Here is a 23267-nt window from a genome sequence, read left to right on the forward strand (position 1 = left end):
GGCACCCTGCTGTGCTGTTGAGGAGCGACATTAAGAAGATACTGCGTATTTTATCTGTGAGGAGGAAATTTCAGAGATAAAATTATCAATGGTTTGCTTATTTGCCAATGGCCAACTCAAACGATTTAGGGGAGGCATGGAAAGAGGTCAGAACCTTCTTTAGGGATAGCAAGAACTGCAGATGCTGGAGTCTGAGATAACACAGTGTGGAGCTGGAGGAACACAGCGGGCCAGGCAGCATCAGAGGAGCAGGAAAGTTGACACTTCGGGTTGGAGCCCTTTTTCAGAAATTGTGGTAAGGAGTTCCAAACCTCTGTCACCCTTTGTGTGTGGAAACTTCCTTATCTTTGGTGTATGTGGAGAAACACAAATCCAGAAAGGAGCAAAGAATATAAAAACACTCTTCACAAGGCTGTATGAGTTGACAATTTGTAATGGATAAAGATGGGACAGTTTGCATATGTGAATATATATAAAAAAAAATTCACTTCTGTAGCGCCTTGCATGACTTCAGGATGTCCCAAAGCACTTCACAGCCAATGAAATGTAGTCAGTGCTGCAATTTAGGGAATGTGGCAGCCAATTTGCTTGCAGCCAGGCTCCAAAAACAGCAATGAAATACTGCTTAATTTACAAAGCATCAAGGGTTACGGGGCAGACGGTGTCTGAATTTAACAATACATCTGAAAGACGCTTCTGATAAGACAGCATCTTCTTTGTACTGCACTGGAGTTTCAACTTAGGTTATATATTGAAGCTTCTGGAGTGGGACTTGAACTCACAACCTACTGACTCAACCGAGAGAGCTACCCACTGAGGCACGGCTGACATATGTAGATATATTGGTTGATTGTAATAATGTTGTAATGTTTTAATAAATGTTTAAAGTCAGTCTATCCTCTAGTGTTCAAGCCTGTTTTTATTCAAGACTGTGTTGAAAGTCTAAATGTATGTGTATAGCAATCTAGCCAGACTCCAAGCCAAGGCCCTAAGATGAAACAATGGCTCTTAACCCAATTCACTGTCCAAATTAAATAAAGCAGTGAGCAATCGGAGCTTCTGAATTTGGGTTTAATACACAATGATATCTGGCACAGAAAACTGCCACCCACTGAGCTATACAGAGCACCAAAAATCTAATCAGCATTTTCTTTGCACATTGTAGGCAAACTGATGTTATTAGACAAGGGGCATGAACACCAAACATCTGAAATATGCCTTTGACCATCTCTGTGTCTTGATTAATTAATTCCTTTTGATTCTACCTTTTGCTCCAATTCTGATGTGCTTCCTGTTCTTTACATTACCAATGTTTTCCCTGTTGATGGGATGACAAGACTCAGGGGAGGCAGAGGTTGGACCGATTTTCTCCTTCTCTTATCAGTCTAACTTGTTTTATACATCTGGCAATGACTCTTGAGAAGAGATCTTCAAAGGATGGGAGTAGGATAAAGGAATATAAAGTAACGTAGTACCTTCAGGGACAAATTAAGAGCTAAAGGAAAGAAGGTTGGGCTACTGAGCAGTGCTGAAATTTATTTTATATTTTTGTTAATTTTTAAGAAATTTTCAATGAGCTAACAGACATTTTTTGGCATACTATCAACAAAATTAGATATCTGCAATATGGAGTGAAGCCAATCGTGGTCATGGGGTGTTCAGTAAACAATTGCATTTTCAGAATTATATTAAAGCAGAAAGTCTTAGGAGTGTCAGGCTCAGTAAATGTCTGAAGGATAAAGCAAGGTTGGGATTTTGGCTGACATCACTCTTCCGACCTCGTGTTGTTGGTGAAGGCTTAACCAGAAAAAAAAATCAGGAAAGTACTTCAAGTTAAGAATGTTATATTGCCTCGAAATAAATTTTTAAGAAGCAAAAATGCCATGTTCTGAGATAAGTACCGTTATGGTCGTGCTCATTAACATAGTCAGGGACAGAGGAAAGCCTGAAGCTGTTGAAGTCGCTGTTCAGATCAGGGGATTGCAGAGTGCTGAGGAGAAACGTGAGATGCAGTCTGTTCTTCATCCAAAATTGCTTTGTTTCAGTTTTGACTGAAGTTTGAGTTGAACTTGACTGGAATTAAGGAAAGATTTGGAGTAAGAGTAGGAAAAGGAGGAATTTGAAGTGACAAAATCAAAGCTGCTGAACAAACAATCATCCAATCTACTTTTGATCTGAATATAAAGGAAACTGCTCCATCGACCATGAATATGATACACAGGATTGAAATGATGATGTATGGAATAAATCAGTGATTCAAGGATCTCATCATAAAAGTGACTTCTAAAAAAAAAATTGATTAGTCTGCTTTGCAATTCCGGAATCTGTTGTCTTCATTTCAGATGTTTGGTGTTCACACCCCTTGTCTAATAACATCAGTTTGCCTACAACGTACAAATAAAATGCTGATTAGATTTTTGGTGCTCTGTGTAGCTCAGTGGGTGGCAGTTTTCTGTGCCAGATATCATTGTGTATTAAACCCAAATTCAGAAGCTCCGATTGCTCTCTGCTTTATTGTTGGACAGTGAATTGGGTTAAGAGCCATTGTTTCATCTCAGGGTCTTGGCTTGGAGTCTGGCTAGATTGATAAAAGCCTCCTTTGACTGATATCTTCCAAAAGACCTACTTAAAGTCAGCCTTAATGCAGTTTCTAGTGGACATGGACCTACAATCGTTAGGCACTTCTGCACAGCATAACTGAAGTAACAATTTTTTGGAATGGTGTGTGTACTGAGGTTAGGGTTTGTAGGATAGAGAGAGGATATTTCATTTGAGCTTCGAGTGAAATCTGAGATGGAAGTATTTGGGGCACTGCAGCGGAAGCTTTAAGATTGGCTCTTGAATCCATGTCTTTTGGCCACAAGGGCCCAAACAGAAGCTTTAGGCTGTATTTGAACTGCTTGGAAGCAACTGAGACTGTTTAATTGGACATGACGAGATCTTCATTTGTTCAAACATTGTTAGTGCAAGACAAAGGAAGTTTTGCACTACATATTAATGCTGCATTGATGGCTGCTCCATCAGTGTCTGTGCCCAATACCCCATATTTCCCCTATAAGCCTTGTGGTTCCTCTACCCCTCTTGTCCTTTATATTGCTCCTTAAAGCCTAATATCTTGGTCACCTATCTAATTCTGTGACTTGGTTCAAATTTTGTACAGTATAATGAAGAAAAATGTGAAATGATGCATGGAAGTACTAGGAAAGTTAATATAAAATAAAGGAGTTCTGAGGAAGGGTCACCTGACCCGAAATATTAACTCTGATTTCTCTCCACAGATGCTGCCAGACCTGCTGAAGTTTTCAAGCCATTTCTGCTTTTGTTTCTGATTTGTAGCATTCACAGTTCTTTTGCTTTCTACAAACTAAAGGGTTCAATTCCAAAGAGGGTGCAGGAGAAAAAGGGACCTGAGTCTGTATATGCGCAAGTGGTTCAGGGTGGCAGGATGGTTTGAGAAAGCAGTTAATAAGGTATACAGGATTATGGACATAGAAATAGATTCATAGAATCCTGACAGTGTGGAAGGAGGGCATTCTGCCCATCGAGTCCATACCAACTCTTCAAAGGGCATCCCGCCTAGACACCACCCACCACCATCCTTGTAACCATGCATTTTCCATGGCTAATCCATCTAACCTGCACGTCCCTGGAGACTATGGGCAATTTAACATGACAAATCCACTTAACCTGTATCTTTGAACTGTGAAGGAAACTCACGTAGACATGAAGAGAACGTGCAAACTCCACACAGACAGTCGCCCAAGGATGGAATCGAACCTGGGCCCCTGGTACTGTGAGGCAGCAGTTCTGACCACTGAGCCACGATGCTGCTCTCAGAAGCACAGATTTAAAAAGCTATCAAGTTAAGGTTCATCCCGAACTGAAGTACCATGCCCAATTTTGGGCACCTGTCTTTCAGAAGGACATACAGGGTGCTGAAAAGGTTTGTAGGACTGATTCAATGGATAAGGGACTTCACTCATGAGGATGGATTGAAGAAGCTGGATATCTCCTTCTCAGAGAAGAGAAGGCTGAAAGGTGATTTGACACATTAGAGTTGTGAGGGCTTTCGATATAGATAAGGGAGAAACTGCTCTCATTAGCAGAGGAATCGACAACCTGAGGACACCTTTTTAAGGTGATTGGTAAAAGAACCACAGCCGTGAGGTGTTATGATCTGAAATGAACTGCCTGGGAATGTGGTGGCGACATGGGAATAGTTGATGCAGACACTGGATGACAAAATGGGAAGGTCTCCATCTTTTACCATTACAAATACAGCAGTAATTTCTAAAATGTATTTTGGAAAAATGGACACTCCTGTTCCTGTTTCTCATTTAATGCAGGAACCCACCCGGGATACAGAAAGCTTGTGAAATTTGTTCTATAATGGTCAGATTGTTGAAGGGTATCACGTTTTGTGTAGCAAAGCTTTTCTATGTCTTTAGCTGATGCTGCATTACCAGGCAAGACAATTTACTGAAATGAAAAAATTTCAGTGAAAATGCAATCTTAGGGATGCAATTACAGATGTTTTTTAGGAAGGTGCTTTAAAATTTTCTGAAGTTTACAGCATATTAAAATTTAGGAATAATAACTATGTGCAACATTGTTTGTGTGAACAAGGTCAGATGAACGTGTATTTCAGTATTGAGCACAGCAAAAGGCCCTCTGTGATCACCCAAATTTTTCAAAATGTTATTGGATCAAAAAGGTTGAACGCAAACTTCAATGACAAAAGTAATTAGGTCCCTCCGTGAGATCTTCAAATCCCAAAGCACACTCCAAGGCTACAGAAAGGTTTTTACAACCGATGCTGTTTTGTAGATCAAGGATGTGCCTCACTGTGAAAACTTCAATACAAGGTGAAAGGAGATGTCATTAAAATTACCACAGATCTTCCTTTTTCTTTTCTTTCCTTCCCCTTCCCCCAATACGACCTTTGTCTGTCTTTGTCCTTGATTAAAACCTATTTTATCTCTAACATTAATTAGATTTGAATAACAGGCAACAAATTTAGTTATTTTTCTGTCTTCTTACATGCTGCCTGATTGGCTGTGTTCTCAATATTTTGTGTTTTCCTTGCTTGGGCAGACTTTTTGTGGATGTACTTTGTCTAATTTGTGTTCTGCATTTTCTATCTTCCTCTCTCTTCTTGTTAAGATGCAACAATACAGCTGGCAGCATGGGCCGATGAGTACCAACTGTACATATCAACCTCTTTCAAAGAATATCCTGCACACATAAGCCTAAACAAAGAAAATTGGCAAGTTGTCCTATAGCTGGTAATATTCTAATTTGTATCTTTGCATTCACCCATTACCCTGATCCTGGTACTGCTCCTAGTCAGGCAACACATACTTCAGTTTTGAAATCCTCATTGTTGATTTCAATACCTCTATGACTTCCCTGTCTCTGTTTCCTCATGAAATGATATGAGCCTCCAAGATCCAATTTATCGTTCTTCACTGGTAGAGTCATAAAGGTGTACAGCACGGAAACAGACCCTTCGGTCCAACTTGTTCGTGCCGACCAGATTTCCTAAATTAAGCTATCAAGAACCTAAACTCTAGTTTCCTTCCTAAACCTCCTCACCACTTTACTCACTTTCTCTCATTTTACAAAGTACTGCAGAAGTCTACCTTTTTGACCAAGCATTTAGTCATGTGTCCAAAGATTACATTATATGGATAGGAGTCATGTTTTGGTTAATAACAGTCATGAGTGCATTGAGAGGTTTTACTACATTAGTTTACATAGAAAATAGGTGCAGGACTAGGCCATCCGGCCCTTCGAGCTTACTATGTCAATGTTAGCTGTGGGCTGCTTCTTCCCATTTTGTGGAGCAAGAACTGCCATACATATGCTTTCTGGGAGCAGCCATACAGCAGCAATCAGGTACAGTGACTCTGTTTTTCTTTGTTTTCTTCTCTTCCTCTGTGTCACTGAGACCACTTTTAATTACTCTACTTTCACTCTGGCCAGGATCTGTGAATTCCACTCAGGCAGGAGTTCAAATTTGAAACCTGTCTGATTCATATGGTTTAGTTCCACACAGGGAAGTGAATTTACCAGCTGAACCATTGGAATGTATAAATAGTTGTTTATTTTCACTCACACTGAGACTGTGGCTGTGCAGGTAGTAATTCTGATTCTTTGCTTACTACACTCCCATTGTTTGTCGTGGAGAGTGGATTAAAAAGATGGTTTGTTGTCTCTTTAAATTCATTAATTTTCTGGGATCTGCACTTCATTTACCGTACCCCATATTGTATTTAAGTTTCAGAGGAATACTGTACGTGACTAATGCGCATTTGATTTGGAATTATTTATTTCTGAGCAGCTCTCATTTCATGCCTCACCAAACTGAATGTGATATTAGTGTAAAATTTTAGCGCAAGCTGCCTCATCATCAGTAGAAATTCACCCAACGAAGCATGAAGCTGTTAAACTTTATGTGAAAGGAACGACAACATGACTGGTGTGCAAATTAAGATAAACTCCTTTCTCTGAAAAATGTACAGGTGTATGTTATGTGAAAATTTTGCAGTTTGCTTTATAATTCACCATTCCAATTGCAATGCCAGCCTTGGGGCAGTGGGTAGCACTCTCACTCCCCAGTGGAAGGTTGTAGTTTCAAGTCCCACTCCACTTTGTAACCTAGAAAAGTTAAAATGCTGATCACAAATGCTTTAAGTTTTCCTTTGCCGGCCAGTGCTGATCTTAATGTCTTTGAGCCACACGTGAATTTTAAATCAGTGGTCCCACCAACTTGCATATGTCCCAATCTGTGAAAACTTAAAGGCTTGGGTATTGTCATTTAGAGTTTGTCTATAGCTTCTTCCAAATCTCTAGCCTTATGTAACTTAAATAGGTCATCCTTCAAATGTGGCCTGTAAGTTGAAGTAGAACTGAGATGTTGGAATTGTTATGGCGGTGAAAATAGCTCAGGTGCCATAGTTGGCCATAAAGCAGCCACAAGCAGGCCAGAAAGAATCAAGGTGGGTGGTGGGCTGCCCAACATTTAGTTCTTCATCGCTTTCGTGGAGGGCATCCTAACTTGGACCATCCTGAGTGGCTGATTGACAGTGTTTGAGCCCCTAAACTGGTATTGAAAGCTGCTGTTGACCTACCATGCTAGGCCTATCTGAGCTCTTTGCTTCGATTTGACTGAGGCTTATTGGCAACCATGACAAGCTTCCTGTCTTTGTGCCTGCACAAGACGACATGGCAAGGCAGAAGTGATATCTGCTTGGTAGCTCTGGCTAAGGTGGCATATTGACCAAAGGCAAAGCAATGCAAGATAGAGATGCTGTGTGCCTTGAAGTGGTCAAAAGTAATCCCAGATATTACCTTGGCAGCTGATTTATATGGTACATCTTGCAGCCAAACTGGATTGTGTTATCTGGGGAGTCAATGAGGAGTAGCATGCAATATCGTTTAACTCTTCACAGGCTGCAGCCCTTAATTAACTGTGGATCAGGCTGAGATGAATAGATTCTTGATCAGAAGGGGAGTCCAGGACTGGGGGAAAGGGCAGGAAAGTGGATATGAGGATTGTTGGATCAGCCAAGATTCTGTTGAATGGTGGAGCAGGTTTGAGGGGCTGAATAGCCTACTCCTGTTCCTATTTCTTATGGTCTTATGTCTCTTGTACCTTGCAATCAGCCAGGAAGATTTAATCCAAAGGAATAAAGTGAATTGGTGGTCACGGAACAACATAAACTGCCTAACCTCCAACTGAGTTCTACTTTTAAATAATTTACAAATCAAATAGCTGCTCAGTCTACATGAATATAAAGACAGAGACACAGTTTATTTCACCTATTTGGGGAACAAAGAAGTGTTCAACTCGGAAGGTATCTTGAGGCCCTTCTGTCCATCTTTTCCAGTAGTTCAATACCTCTCACCACAAATTGGGTACAATATCTAACCAAGCTCATGTGCCAGGACAAAATATTATAGTTTCTTTTATTGTGAACTATTCTGTCAATATTGCCTACAGCCATGTTTGCTTTAGCTATAGGTTATAGTTTAATTGATATTAGTCACAAACCATTTTTTAAGGTTTTCTAAAATATTAAATTGCATCTTGCTTCACGATAGACTAGAAAAAGATCATAATGAAAAGTTAAATCAGACCTTACTGTTGTAAAGGTTTTAGTCTTTCAATGTTTACTGTTACTGCATGTATATATGTCACAATTTTCCATTTAGACCTAGCTGTTAGCAAGATTGAAGAATAGGGGGTAAAGCAGGGATTTGGTTTCTGGCAGCAATCAGTGAACATCCTAAAGGGCAGGTTTTACCCATTGTAGGTTATATAAATGATATTATGTCTCTCTGCTTGTCTAATATTTTCAAGTCCAGCCTAATTCTTAGACTGTGAAGACAGTGCCATTCTGGAAATTTACATGGATAACATTCAGGGAGAAATATAAAGGTTTAACCTGGTTGTGGAGGGGGAAGGGTGAGAGGGGGTTGTTGGGGGAAGGGAGGAGAAGAGAAGGGCAGTCATTGGTGCTTGGCTGAGCTGCTGTTTAAATGTCATCGATTTGATTGTAACTTTGCTCAGAGGCATAAGCCTGAACAAAATGAGGTTTTAGGTAAACTGGTGAATAGAATGTAGAATTTCAGAGAGCATGAATTTCTTCAGCCCTTGGAGACCTGCTGCAGCATATTTTAACCAAAATGATTGGATTGGAATACTGCGAGGAACTGTTCTGTTTGTCCATATTCATCTTCCAATGCAATTTTCAGGATTAGAAATTTGCATAAAACCACATCTGTGAAGGTTATTTGGTAGAATTTTTATTTTGTTAACTGCAAAGGGAATTTATAATCAGAGATTCTAACATCTTTTACAAAGATAAAATCTGCTTCTGTTCACCATTTGCCTTTTCTGTCTTATGATCAACCTTGCTGGTTCTCTGTCCAGTTGAGTTTTGTCCTTTTGCCTGGGTTTCTCAGTTTTGTACAAAGTAAAAAATACCTCTTTTTATTCTTACTATGTGATGGTTCATATCCACTCTGGACAGATGATCAAATCTCTGACAAATCCCCATTCTGATGAAGGATCACAGGACCGGAAATGTTAACTCTGTGTTCTCTTCACAGATGCTGCCAGACCTCTGAGTTTCTCCAGCAATTTCTGTTTATGATCAAATTTCTGAACTGTTTCTGCACTTTTCTCATTGTTGATCAAGTGAGCAATTATTTGTGGATTTTGTACACAAACCTATAGGATCAACGATAGTCAACATTGATAAGTCTATAGCTTCTCTCAAAGGAAAAAGATCAGTAGGCGGGTTGATGGAAAAACAAAACTCTTAAGCGAAGGTGGGAATGTATGTAGAACCATTTAACAGCTATAGATATATAAATAACAGACATATAGAATCTGCTATTTTCTCAGTGGACACTTGATCTCATAGGAGACTGACTAAGGAACATTATTCAGCTCACCACCTACAGAGAACCCATAGCCTTGCAGTGAAGCAACTTAGTTTCTTGAGTGATTCCATGAAATCCTGTAGCTACTTAAGCAGTGGCTGGTTCGGCTGTTGAGATGGGGAGAGAATATGGATTATATCAGGAATCCCTGGCATCTTGAATATTAAGAACCTTCTGATTAAAATCCCAAATTTGCCTTTTCTCTGTTGAAATCCAGACTCCTTTGTCCTGATGTCACTTTATAACTTTCAGTGCTGTCCTGGATTCATTTCTTTGATACCTTTAACTGCTGTACTAGCAGATCTTTGGTAGTGGTATTCACAAGAGGATATACTATTTTATATACCATATAATATGCACTAAATTGATTTCTTCCTGAAGTGTTTTTAATCTGACTTACACCTTTAAGTCTAGAAGCTGTCCTTAAAAATTGGACATTTCGTGAGCTCTATGTAAAATCAGTCATTTCTCTATATTTTGGCAGTGGGTAATGTTCAGGAGGCCAGTACTGGAGGAATACAAATTTTCAGAGAGCTGTAACTCTGGAGGAGGCTCCGTCTCATTACTCACCACCTGTTGTTAGAAATCAGTATTAAGATTTAAATACAACAATTCTTTGCCAAGCAAACAGGTGAATTCCAATCATGAGCAACCTCTCTAAGGCATTATTGTGTCTTTTAATTGTAAAGGAGGTGGCTGGATGTTGGTTCCAATGGCTACATTTTGTAGACAAATGATCATGCACAAATATTTGAGTTTTAAATACCATTTTTGACAGAATAGGGGCACGAAATTTAGTTGCAGTTTTAGTGTTGCATGTGAATAGCTTAATTTGAATTGGTAGGAGACAGTGGTGTGGTGATAATATCACTGGTCAAATAATACAGAATCCCAGGCTAATGTTCTGGAGAGATGCATTTGAATTCCACCATGGCAGATGGTGAAATTTGCATTCAATAAAATCTGGAATTAAAAGCTAGCCTGATAGCAACTGTGTCAATTGTTAAAAATGCATCAGGTTGGCTATGCCCTTTAGGGAGGGAAATCTTCCATCATTACCTGGTCTGAGTGTGTGACTTTAAATATCAAAGCAATGTGATTGACTCTTAACTGCCCTCTGAAATGGCTGAGCAAGCCACTCAGTAATATTGTTCAGCTACAGAGTCTAAACCAGGGAATGAAACTAGGTTGACCACCAGACATTGACTTGGCACTGGAAATGAGAATGGCACACAGCCCTGCTGATCCTTGGTTCAAAATGGACAAAACAGCTGACTTCTGAGGAGAGGTGAGAGTGACTGCACATGAGATCAAGGCTGCATTTGATCGAATGTGGCATCAAGGATGCTTAGCAAAACTAGAGTAAATGGGAATCAGGGGAAATCCCTCTGCTAGAACACAGAAAGATAGCTGTGGCTTTTGGAGGTCAGGCATCTCTACAGGACTTCCTCAGGTGGTGTCCTAGGTCCAATGCCATCAGCTGCTTATTTAATGATCTCCTGTCCATCATAAGGTCAGAGGTAGGGATTGCACCATGTTCTGCACCATTCATCAGATACTGAACCAGTCCATGTCTAGATGCAGCAAGGCTTGAACAATATACAGGCTTGTGCTGAGAAGTGGCAAATAACATTTGCACCACACAGCTGCTGAAAAATGACCATATCCATTAAGAGTGAATCTCACCATCACCCCTTGATAATCAATGGATGAATCCCTCACTATCAACATTCTGGGGGTACTGGAAAAGTCATATAACTACTGTAGCTACAAGAGCAGGTCAGAGTCTAGGAATCCTGCAATGAACAAATCATCTCCTAGCTCCCTAAAACATGTCCACCACCTACAAGTCATAAGTCAGGTGTGTGATGGAATATTTTCCACTTGTTTGGAAGAGTATTGCTCAACTCTCAAGAAACTTGACGCTATTCAGGACAGGGCAGCCCATTTGATTAGCACCACATCTACAAACATTCACCACTGAGGCTCCAGCAGTATTGACTCCTCAGCTACTGAAGTAGTCCATTTCTAAATGCAATACGATCATGCAAGAAGATTTGGATAACATCCAGGTTTGGGTTTACAAATGGCAAGTATTGTTTGAGCCACACAACTGGGAAGCAATGACCATCTTGAACAAGAGAGAATCTAACAAAAGCCCCTTAACATTCAATGGCATTACCATTGCTGAGTCGCCCACTGTCAGCATTCTGGAATTACCTTTGACCAGAAACTGAGCTGGACCAGCCAAAAAATAATATAGCTACAAGAGCAGACCAGAGGCTTGTAATCCTGCAGTGAGTAATTCACCTTCTAACTACCCAAAGCCTGTCTGCCATCCACAAGGGACAAGTCATGACAAGCGATGGTATACCCGTCTCATGTATGGGTTAGTGAAGTTCCAACAACACTCAAGAAGCTCCAAAGTAGCTCAGTCCACTGGTTTGCACCCCTTCCACCAGCATCAGGAGTCACTCCCTTCAACATTGATGCATACTGGCAGCACTGTGTACCATTTGTAGTAAATCACAAAGGCTTCTCTGACAGCATGTTCCAAACCTGTGACATCTGCCACCAAGAAAAGCAAGGGCAGAAACCACATGGGAAAGCCTGCATCTGCAACACCTTCTCTAAGACATGCAGTGACTTGGACATGTATCACTGTTCCTTCACTGTCACTGGGCCACAATCCTGGAAGTCTGTCTGTAAGCACTTTGGGTGGACTGCTTTGATTCAAGAAGACTGCTCATAATCACCTTCTGTAGGGCAAGTAGGGATGAGGTAGCCAGTGCTGCCCACATCTCCTGAACTTATAAAATAATTCATAAGCCATAATTTCCTGGAAAATGATTGACTTGTAAGAGCACAGTGATGTTTAATTATCTACAGAAATTTGTTGTTGCTGATTAATTCTAGTTTTGAAAATAGAAAATACTTGAGAAACTCAACAGTTCTAGCAGCATCTGAGAGAGAAACAGAGTCAAAGTTTTGAGTCCAATGACTCTTCATCAGAACTAGCCAGACCTATAGAGTTTCTTCACTTTCTGTTTTTTTATTTCAGATCTCCAGCATCTGCAGTATTTTGCTTTCCTTTTTAATGTGAGTCTTGCAATGGAACATTGGTACGGCCAAATTCCCTCAACTATTTGTGCAAGGGTCACTGGACCACAAACATTACATGGCTTTCTCTCCACCTGTGCTGCCAGACCTGCTGAGTTTGGCCAGCAATTTCTGATTTTGTTGCTTCTGATTTCCAGCATGTGTAGTTCTTTGGTTTTTTGATTGGACTCATGCAGAGAATGGTGGGATTGAATGCCCACATATACTGGTTAATTTTTTGCACTCTGAACTACCACTTTTGGAAAAATAGTTTGTGTCTTTGTTGCTCAGTTGTCCCAGTAATGACGATCTTGATTGGAGTAAGGCTGTTTGCTCCCCTGTACCTCCATCAGATTGTCCATCAGTGGGAGTCATCATGGCTAAGTCCTGGCCTCATATCTGCACTTGAAGGTAAAATTTGATGGTAATGATAAGTAAAGTTCTTTGCTAATGATATTTGCCTTTTCCCAGTCAAGGCCATTTTGTAGTGCCTTCTGTTGTTGACTTGGGTAAAATCAATGACCTTAGCAAAGACTGATTGGAGCTTGAACTTGGGGCCTTTCTGGAGTGTTTGCTCAATACCACAGCAATCAGCACCCTTCCACTAAGCTGCAGGAAGATTTCAGTGTACAATTAAACTGCTACAACTACATTGATGTACCACTTGAATGATCCAAAGTCCAGTTCGTGAAGTTTGTTTAGAGAGTGACAGTTTTGATAAAGGGAATCATGTAGCATAGCTAATGGAAGTTTTCTAATGAAACATTAGGCAGTGATGGGAGTGTCATTGCTTATTTTTATTGCAGCTTTTTAGCAGATCAGGAACTATAGAGGCACAAGTCACAACTGAGTGTTAAAATGGATCCTAGTGTGATAGTCACACATCTTCTCACTCATTAATGCCATCAGATTATAGGTCCATGTTCTGCATGTTTTTGATGCTTTTCAATTTACTTTCAGCCGATGACAAGTGGGTTGCAGCAGTGATACTGACGCAGAACAACAAAATGAAATAAAGCAGAGTTTTGCAGTGGGAGGAATTATAATTCTTCACAGCCAGTTGCAATTTTTATTACTTGTACTTACGGCCCCCAATTTAAGCCTAAAATACTGTGGAAGATTGGTAGTCATTGTCTGCTGTGATGCAAGTTGTCAGTGGAATGCCCATTTTTGCAGTGCATTCTTCTTAGGTGGAGCCGTTTTGCATGCTTCGTGAGTTAGTGAATAATTTGGGTTAAAGCTAGGGCAGAGTTCAGAAATTGCTCAAACTGTTTTGAAGTAATTTGGTAGTGAATTGTTAGTGGAGAGTAATATTAATGTATTAATATGCATAGTGTAAAGACAACAATCTCTCCCTTAATGTCAGCAAAATGAAGGAGCTAGCCATTGACTTCAGGAAGTTGAGTGAAGGGCACATCCCTGTCTGCATCAGTGGTGCTGAGGTGGGGATGGTCGACAACATCAAGTTCCTGGGAGTAATGATCACCAACAATTTATCCTGGTCCACCCACATCGACTTGATGCTCAAGAAAGCACAACACTTCCTCAGAAGGCTAGGGAAATTTGGGAAGTCCCCAAAGACTCTTACCAATTTTTATAGATGCACCATAGAATGCATTCTGTCTGGATGCATAACAGCGTGGTATGGCAACTGTTCTTCCCAAGACCGCAAGAAACTGGAGAGAGTTGTAAACAGCCTAGTCCATCATGCAAACCATCCATTCACTCCATCTATACTTCTTGCTGCCTTGGAAAAGCAACCAACATAATCAAAGACCCCTCCCATACCAGTTATACTCTCTTCCACCCTCTTCTGCTGGGTAGAAGATATAAACATTCGAAAACACGTATGAACAGAATTAAAAACACCTTCTTCCTCACTGCTATCAGACCTTTGAACGGACCTCTCAAAAGTTAATGTTGATCTCTCTCTCTGCACCTTCTCTGTGGCTGAAACACTGTATTCTGCACTCTGTTCTTCTGCCCTGATGTACTTTATGGGGTAAGATCTGCCTATGGACCACACAAAACAACACTTGTCACTGTATCTCAGTACATGTGACAACAATAAATCAAACTCAAACTTAATACAGGATGCAGTGGCATAGTTGTAATAGGCAGGTTTAAATCCCACCCTGCATCTGGTGGAATATAAGTTAAATAAATAAATTTGGAACTTAAGTTAGTGTCCTAATGGTGACCATGACCACTGTCATTGATTATTGTTATAAAAAAAATCCACCAGATTCACTCCAACTTTTTCTGATTCTGATGTAAGGTCATCAACCTGAAATCTATCTCTACAGATGCTGCCAGACCTGTTGAGTTTTTCCAGCATTTTTTGTTTTTATTTCATTTTGCTTGAAATAGGGTAATGTATTAAGCAAAATTTATTCTAACTTTATATATCACGTTTTATTTTTCAGACCAGCCAACTGGAAAAGAAGGAAGCAGATCTTCAGAGACTTGAAGCCTTTTATAAAGAACAATTGGACCTAATAGAACAGAAGGTCAGGAAAAAAGTATTAATTTATGGGTGGCTGAATTCCTGCATTGAAATTGATGGTTATAATTGGTTGCCTCTGTTAAAGAGAACCCATGCATCAGTGGTATTAGCATAAGGGTGTGTAATACAACAAGACTATCATTGATTCCTTGTGTCAACAATGTTTAGAATGCTCCTGAACAGGAAATCAATAGGGCTTCTTGTAATGTTTCTGTATACAATAGTTTTCATTTTAATAGCATTATAATAATGTGCAGTGACCAGCACGCTCAGGGCAACCAACCGTGAGCAAAGATTTTCCTGGGAAAATATGTAACTTTAAGTCCCTGTGTTTTTCTGAGAGTTTTTGTTTAAAATATACCAATTGCACCTCTTGGCTTCAGTTGGCTGGATGACTGGTTTGTAGTGCAGAGTAACGCCAACAGCATGGGTTCAGTTCCCACAACTGGCTGAAGTTATCATGAAAGACTCTCCTTCTCAATCTCTCCCCTCACTTGAAATGTGGTGACCCTCAGATTAAGCTACCACCATCATCTGTCTTTCTCTAATGAGAGAGCAGTCCTATGATCTGGCAAAACTATGGCGATTTTACTTCTTGCTGTTCACAGTTTTGGTCGCTTTATACAAGGAAGGATGTATATTCATTGTGGGGAAGTTTGGAGAATGTTTACTCGACTAACACCTGGAATGGAGCAGTTCTCTTGAGAGGAATGGTTGTATAGGCTAGGCTTGTATCCATTAGAGTTTAGAAGAGTAAGAGGTAACTTCTTTGAAATATGTAAGATTCTGAGTGGCCTTGATATGGTTGATGTGGAGAGATTGTTTCCTGTTACGAAAGAATCTAGAACTAAATCTGCCTCAGTTTAAAAATCAGGGGTTATCCATTTAGAACGGAAATGAAGCCAATTTTTTCTCTCTCATTGGGTCTTTGGACCTGTATTTCTGAAAAGCTGGTGAAAGCAGAGCTATTGAATATTTTTAAGGCGGAGATGAACAGATTTATGTTAAACAAGGAGGTAAAATGTTATTTGAGATTGCAGTTAGATCACCCATGATCTTATTAAATGGTATAGTAGGCTTGATGGGCTGAATGGCCTACTCCTGCTCCTAATTCACATGTTTTTGTGTTATAGTCAAAGTAGTTAAACTTGAAAGGGTTCAGAAAAGATTTACAAGGATGTTGCCAGGGCTGGAAAGTTTGAGCTGTAGGGAGAGGCTGGATAGGCTGAGGCTATTTTCCCTGGAGCATCGGAGGGTGAGGGGTTACCTTTTACAGGTTTATAAAATCATGAGGGGCATGGATAGGGTGCATAGTCAAAGTCTTTTCCCTAGAGGAAGGGAGTCCAAAACTAGAGGGCATAGGTTTAAGGTGGGATAGGGAAGGTTTTAAAAGGGACGCAAGGGGCAACTCTTTCACGCAGAGGATGGTGCGTGTATGGAATGAATTGCCAGAGGAAGTGGTGGAGGATGGTACAATTACAACATTTAAAAGGCATTTGGATAGGTTTGTGAACAGGAAGGATTTAAAGAGATATGGGCCAAATGTTGGCAAATGGGACTAGATTAATTTAGGATATTTGGTCAGCATGGATGAGTTGGACCAAAGGGTCTGTTTCCGTGTTGTATATCTCTGTAACTCTATGACTAAGTTCCTACAAACAGCAATGTGACAATGATCAGATCTTTTGTTTCGGTGCTGTTGGTTCAGGGGCAATATCGACCAGGACACTGGAGAAAACATCCTTTCTCTCCAAAATTGCTCTTCAAAATTTTGAATATTGAACTCAGATGGCAAAGGGAACCTTATTTCAACCAGTTATTTGAGAAATAACACCCCCAACAGTGAACACTCCCTCTGTGCAGCACTGAAATGTCAGCCTTACTGAACAAACCTTTGGCATAATGCTTGAAGATATAGTATCCAGCTGCCCAAAAATGAAAGGGAATGGGGTTAAGATTATGCTTTGCAATTTGAAGGGTCTGTAGGCTAGCCACAGCACTGACTGGATGCAAGTGAAGGTGATTTTATTCTGTGGTTCTGATTCTGGGCATCGTGGCACATCGTGGTACAGCTCTATGACTGTCTTGTGACCATCTCTGTTTCACAGCAAAAACATTTTCAACAAGCAGAAACCAGGGTAGACAACCAAATATGACTGGCAGACGACAGAAGGTAATCTGTTTGTCACCAAATTTGTTTGTCTCTCATTTCTGCATTTTGGTTAATTCGTTAGTTGTCTACTGAATTGCCACTTAATCAATAGATGATCCAATCCTTTCTCTCAAAAACTCACATAGCTGCTTGTTGAATTGTTTTGAACCATTTGCTTCAGTGACCTTGTACAATTTATTCCAAAATGCTGTTGTCCTTTTTATACAAGAGTTCTCTTTGATTTCCATTTCACTGATAATTTCTTGTTTTTAACCTGTTTTGAATGCATTGCCATACTATCTGGACCTGGTTTTATATTTTGTTGCGCAGAACTGAGGATTACTGAGCTCCCACCTATGAAAAACAGTTGTTTAAATTTCAGCTCTGCTGTTCAAATGAAATATTAAAAGAGTTAATGATTTAATTCCATCATCTTCATACTCAGAAAAGGAGAACTTCAGCAATGAACAAGTTAATGCCAGTAACTTGCATGTTTAATGGTTCATCTAGTGTAGTTAAGGCTTCCCAAATAGTTTTGTAGGAACATTATCCGACAATATTTGACACTAAGCCTCACAATGTATTGAGAGAGATGACCGAAGCTTTGTCAAAGATGTAGAGCATTAAAGAGATTAAAGAGCATTTTAAAGGAGTCAAGAGAGGTGGATATGTTTTGGGAGGGAATTAGAGAGCTTAATGCTAAAATAGCTAGACTTATGACAAACTCAGATTAAAGTTATAGTTAGGCTGAAACAAATGCTGCTATTTGTGTTTTCATACAGTGCCGTTATCAGCAAAACATGTGGGACAACTTGCTACCTGTCTTGGATGTTGGAATTCTGCTCATAGAAGGCAACCCATTAGTTGCTCATTTCCTGTTTTTCAATGCCTGTCCACCATCTTTAAGGCACCAGTCAAAAGAATACTATCCACTTGCCATTAGTTCATCCCTAACAATGCTATCTAGAACAAAGCCCAGTTTATCAGCACGCAATCAACTTCCTAAGACAATCACTGTCTTCACCAACAACACATAATGGCAGCAGTGTATACTATCTACAAGATGCATTGCATCAACTCACCCAGGCTCCTTGAACAGCACTTTCCAAACTATACCATCTCGAAGACAGCAGATGCATAGAAACTCCAGCACCTGCAAATTCCCCTGCAATTCACACACCATTCTAACTTGGACCTGTATTGCTGTTCCTTCACTGTTGCTGGGTCAAAATCTTAGACCTCCCTTCCTAACAGGGGGAGGTGATGGCCTAGTGGTTTTATCACTGGACTGTTAACCCAGAGACCCAGATAATGTTCCAGGACCCGGATTCGAATCCTGCCACGGCAGATGGTGGAATTTGAATTCAATAAATATCTGGAATTAAGAGTCTAATGATGACCATGAATCCATTGTTGATTGTTGGGGAAAAAAACAATCTGGTTCACTCCAGACCCACAACAATGTGGTTGACTCATAATTGCCTTAAGATAGTTAGGGATGGGCAATAAATGCTGCCTAGCCAGCAACACCCTCATCCCATGAATGAATAAAGAAAAGAAAACACTGTGGATCTACCACACTCCACAGACTGTAGACGTTAGGTGTTCATCAGCACTTCAAAGGCAGTTGGGGATGAGTAACAAATACTGCCCAGTTGTCAACGCCTACATTCCAGAAGCATTAAATGAAAAAAAATGGGTAAAAACATTGCTCAGAATAAGCACTGGCTTATGCAAATCACTGCAATGCAGCTAAACTTGTGGATCAATTTGTTTCTTATGGACTGTGAGAGGAACTAACAATCATTGAAAGCTGTTAAGGGACGTTCAGTAGAATTGTGCTTGGACTATATTGGCCTTGGTTGGACATTAGTCTACAGTACAAAAATGCTACTCCTAATTGGGCACTAAATCAACTGTTTCACACAAGCTACCAAAATAGATGGAATAAGTACACCCTTGTAAAGTTAGCAGTGAAAACATATCATGTGGATGGATTGGAGGAATCTAAGGTGCTTTAATGTTATGAAAGAGTGGTTAAAGGTATGCTTGCAATTCTCTTCTTGTTTGCTGCATTACAAAATATAAAACTATTGGTTGCTGTTCGTGAAGCGCAGAGCTGCTTCTTTGGAGGATACTGTTCTGAAATTACAGCAGATTTAACAGCTCCAGTTCTGCCTCTGCCTAATGGAGAACAGCAGCAGGTATTGAATGTAAATAGGGGAGAATCAATGAAAAGGGTTTAGTGCCACGATACCCAGAATCAGAACCACAGAATAAAATCACCTTCACTTGCATCCAGTCAGTGCTGTGGCTAGCCTACAAACCCTTCGAATTGCAAAACAAAGTCAATCTTTTTCTTAACCCTATTCCCTTTCATTTTTGGGCAGCTAAATACTGTGTCTTCAAGTGTTATGCCAAAGGTTTGTACAGTAAGTCTGGCATTTCAGTGCTGCACTGAGGGAGTGTTCACTGTTGGGGGTGTTATTTCTCAAATAACTGGTTGAAATAAGGTTCCCTTTGCCATCTGAGTGCAAAATTCAAAATTCAAAATTTTGAAGAGCAATTTTGGAGAGAAAGGATGTTTTCTCCAATATGCTGTCTAGTTTTGGATTTCACCACCCCAGGGAAGAGAGCTTGACTGTTCATCCTATCCGTGCCCCTCATGATTTTATAAACCTCTGTAAGGTCACCCCTCACCCTCCAGGGAAAATAGCCGCAGCCTACTCAGCCTCTCCCTGTAGCTCACATCCTCCAACCCTGGCAACTTTCCTTTGGAAGAACAGCACTTACTTGGCTGTAAAGCACTCTGAGAATCCTGAGATTGTGAAAGACACTTCATAAATGCAAGTACTTCTCTCAAATTTGTTATGTAAACCCAGGAAGGATACAGTTAGGGCTATTCCTTAGCAGCCGGAAGCTTTCAGGTGACCTGACAGATGCTTTTATTACAGGTTAGTTGAAGGATGTGAATATGGAACAAAAACAAAGTTGCTGGAAAAGCTCAGCAGGTCTGGCAGCATCTGTGGAGGAGAAAACAGAGTTAACGTTTCGGGTCCGGTGACCCTTCCTCAGAACTGATGGTGGCTGGGAAAACGTCAGTTTATATGCAGAAAATAGGGAGGTGGGTGGGGTAGGGAGTAAACGATAAGATAGAGCCCAAAGAGAGAGAAAGACAGTTGGACAGACATAGATCAGGCTGGGAGGGTGAATAGTTGTTAATGGTTACTGTTAGTGACTAACAACAGGGGGTGTGTAGTGGCAGGCTATGTGGTAACAAGGCCTGGTGTGTGGGGTGGGGGGCTGGGACATGGGAGAATTTAGGCCCTAAAATTATTGAACTCAATATTGAGTCCGGAGGGCTGTAGGGTCCTCAAGCGGAAAATGAGGTGTTGTTCCTCCAGCTTGCGTTGGGCTTCTTTGGAACATTGTAGCAAGCCGGAGACAGAGATGTTGGCCAGGGAGCAGGGTGGTGCATTGAAGTGGCAGGCAACAGGTAGTTCAGGGTCTTTTTTGCGAGCAGAACGTAGATGTTCTGCGAAGCGGTCGCCAAGTCTACGCTTTGTTTCCCCAATGTAGAGGAGACCACATTGTGAGCAGCGAATGTAGTAGACTAGATTCTTGGAAGTGCAGTTGAAGTGTTGCTTCATCTGGAAGGTATGTTTGGGCCCTTGGATAGTGGGGAGGGAGGAGGTAAATGGGCAGGTGTTGCACCTTTGCTGGTTACAGGGGAAGGTGCCATAGGGCTGTGTGGAGGTGTTGGGGATGAAGGAAGTATGGACCAGGGTGTCCCGGAGGGAATGGTCCCTGCAGAAGGCGGACAAGGGAGGGGAGGGGAATATGTGTCTGGTGGTGGCATCTTGCTGGAGGTGGCGGAAATGGTGTCTGATGATCTTCTGGATGTGGATGCTGGTGGGATGGTAGGTGAGGATAAGGGGAACTCTATCGCTGTTGCAGGAGGGAAGAGAAGGGGTGAGGGCGGAAGTGCGGGAGATGGATCGGACCCGATTGAGGGCCCTGTCGACAACGGAGCTGGCGATTCCTTGGTTGAGAAAGAATGTGGACATTTCGGAGGCTCCCTTGTCGAAGTTGGCCTCATCTGAACATATGCGACGGAGACGGAGGAACTGAGAAAATGGGATGGAGTCTTTACAGGAAGTGGGGTGTGAGGATGTATAGTCCAGGTAGCTGTGGGAGTCGGTGGGTTTGTAATGGGTATTAGTGGCCAGTCTATCCCCAGAAATGGAAACAGAAATGTCGAGGAAGGGAAGGGAGGAGTCAGAGATAGACCAGGTGAAAGTGAGGGCAGGGTGGAAATTGGAGGCGAAATTGATGAAGTTGATGATGATGTGAACATGGAGACCTGAAATCAGAATAATATGGGACCCCATTGTAATAGGTATTGCTGATGAATCCCTGACTGGTGAGACAATCAGAGGTCCTTAAGCAAATCATTCAATCCTGAGGAGTGAGGAAAAACCTTGTTTTGGGAAACTTCCAGTGACCATACTGTTTCTTAAGAACAGGACTGTAAAAGAAGCACCAGAAAAGAAAGTACAACTGGGAGGGGAAGTGTAAGACACCTTGCAGTGGAAGTGCAAGTCTTGCCCGTATTGTGACACCAAAAAGCCTCATTGGCTTGAACAATGTCCTGCAAAGAAAGCAGAATGCTTTCACAGCAAGAAGGCTGGCCATTTTGGAAAGATGTGCCAAAGCTGAAGCTCTACTTTCACAGGTACCATAAGGAAAGTCTTCCTTGATACAACTGTTAATGAAATTTAACAATCTCTATCAGAAGAGAAACAAAAAAGACTTCCTTGGTGAGATCAGTGACCCAGATCATGCACTGTAGAATGCAGCTATATATGCCAATGGACATGTTGCTAACTTTAAACTAGACACTGGAGCAAATGAGCCCTTTTCTGATGAAGGGTCTAGGCCCGAAACGTCAGCCTCTCTGCTCCTATGATGCTGCTTGGCCTGCTGTGTTCATCCAGCCCTGCACCTTGTTGTCACTGGAGCAAATGAATTGGTTTTATCAGACAATGAATCCCCCGCCCCCAACCCTCCCATTGTTATCAATCTGTGCCTGGGTTCAACAGAAATCTATTTGCATTGTCCTGGAAAACTTGAATTATGGTGGCTCAGTGATTAGCATTTCTGCCTCACCCAGGTTCGATTCCACCCTCGGGTGACTGTCTGTGTGGAGTTTGCACGTTCTCCCCATGTCTGTGTGGGTTTCCTCCCACAATCCAAAGATGTGTAGGCTAGGTGAATTGGCCATGCTAAATTGCCCATAGTTTTCAGGGATGTGTAGATTAGGTGAGTTATAGGGGGACGGGTCTGGGTGGGATGCTCTGAGGGCCAGTGTGGACTTGTTGGGCCGAAGCGCTTGTTTCTACACTGTAGGGATTCTATAAAAGTCATGAAAAGCTATGGACAGCATACCAGCACAAAGGAAAGCAGATATCAAAAACTCTCTATGTTGAACAGAATCATGAATTTTCTTTTGTAAGTAGAAGTGCTTGTATAGACATTAATCTTATCTGGAAAGTAGAAGTTAAGCAACAAGAATCCAGACTTCACAACATTATTTACTTACTAGGAAGGCCTAAGTCTGAATGTAGTTGTATTTGTGAAAAGACGCTAAACCTGTACGTCTTTTTATACCAGGAAGGTACCGATTAATAAAGCCCCAATTTAGGTGGAAGATATAACCAGGATGAGTCATTTCCCTTGTCACTCAACTGTGACCATGTGTGTCTTTAAGAAGGATTTGTTCTGCCCTGATTCTCTTCAAGAGGGGTCTTATAAATCTGGTACTGAGATGTCTGCTCCATGGAAAACAGAGTAAATAGCTTTGGTTATTTTAAAGAAGCATGAGTGGCTGGAGCCAGGCTCACACAGACCCAGGGTTTTAGTTTTGCCTTTAGTTGTGGAAGTTGGGTATTTTGGAGTTGAAGCTACTAGATAAAGCTCTCTCTCTTTGTTACAGCAAAAAGATTGAGTTCTGTCTCTGCTGCTAGATTCATTCTTTTGGTTTTTTCTTTCTCCTGG

At 41.1% G+C, this 23267-nt stretch overlaps 1 protein-coding gene across 2 annotated transcripts in view; it reads left to right on the forward strand.

Annotated features, from left to right (window-relative positions):
* The window catches only part of LOC109920692 (MICOS complex subunit mic25a-like), a 419169-nt gene that overhangs the window by 97554 nt on the left and 298348 nt on the right, over window positions 1-23267 (forward strand). For both annotated transcript variants that reach the window (XM_048606552.1, XM_048606553.1), the window contains exon 5: window positions 14979-15062. In XM_048606552.1, coding sequence (XP_048462509.1) covers window positions 14979-15062 — 84 coding nt within the window. The remainder of the gene's footprint in view (window positions 1-14978; window positions 15063-23267) is intronic.

The sequence above is a fragment of the Rhincodon typus genome, chromosome 16, assembly GCF_021869965.1.
Source record: "Rhincodon typus isolate 14 chromosome 16, sRhiTyp1.1, whole genome shotgun sequence".
Taxonomy (NCBI): Eukaryota; Metazoa; Chordata; class Chondrichthyes; order Orectolobiformes; family Rhincodontidae; genus Rhincodon; species Rhincodon typus.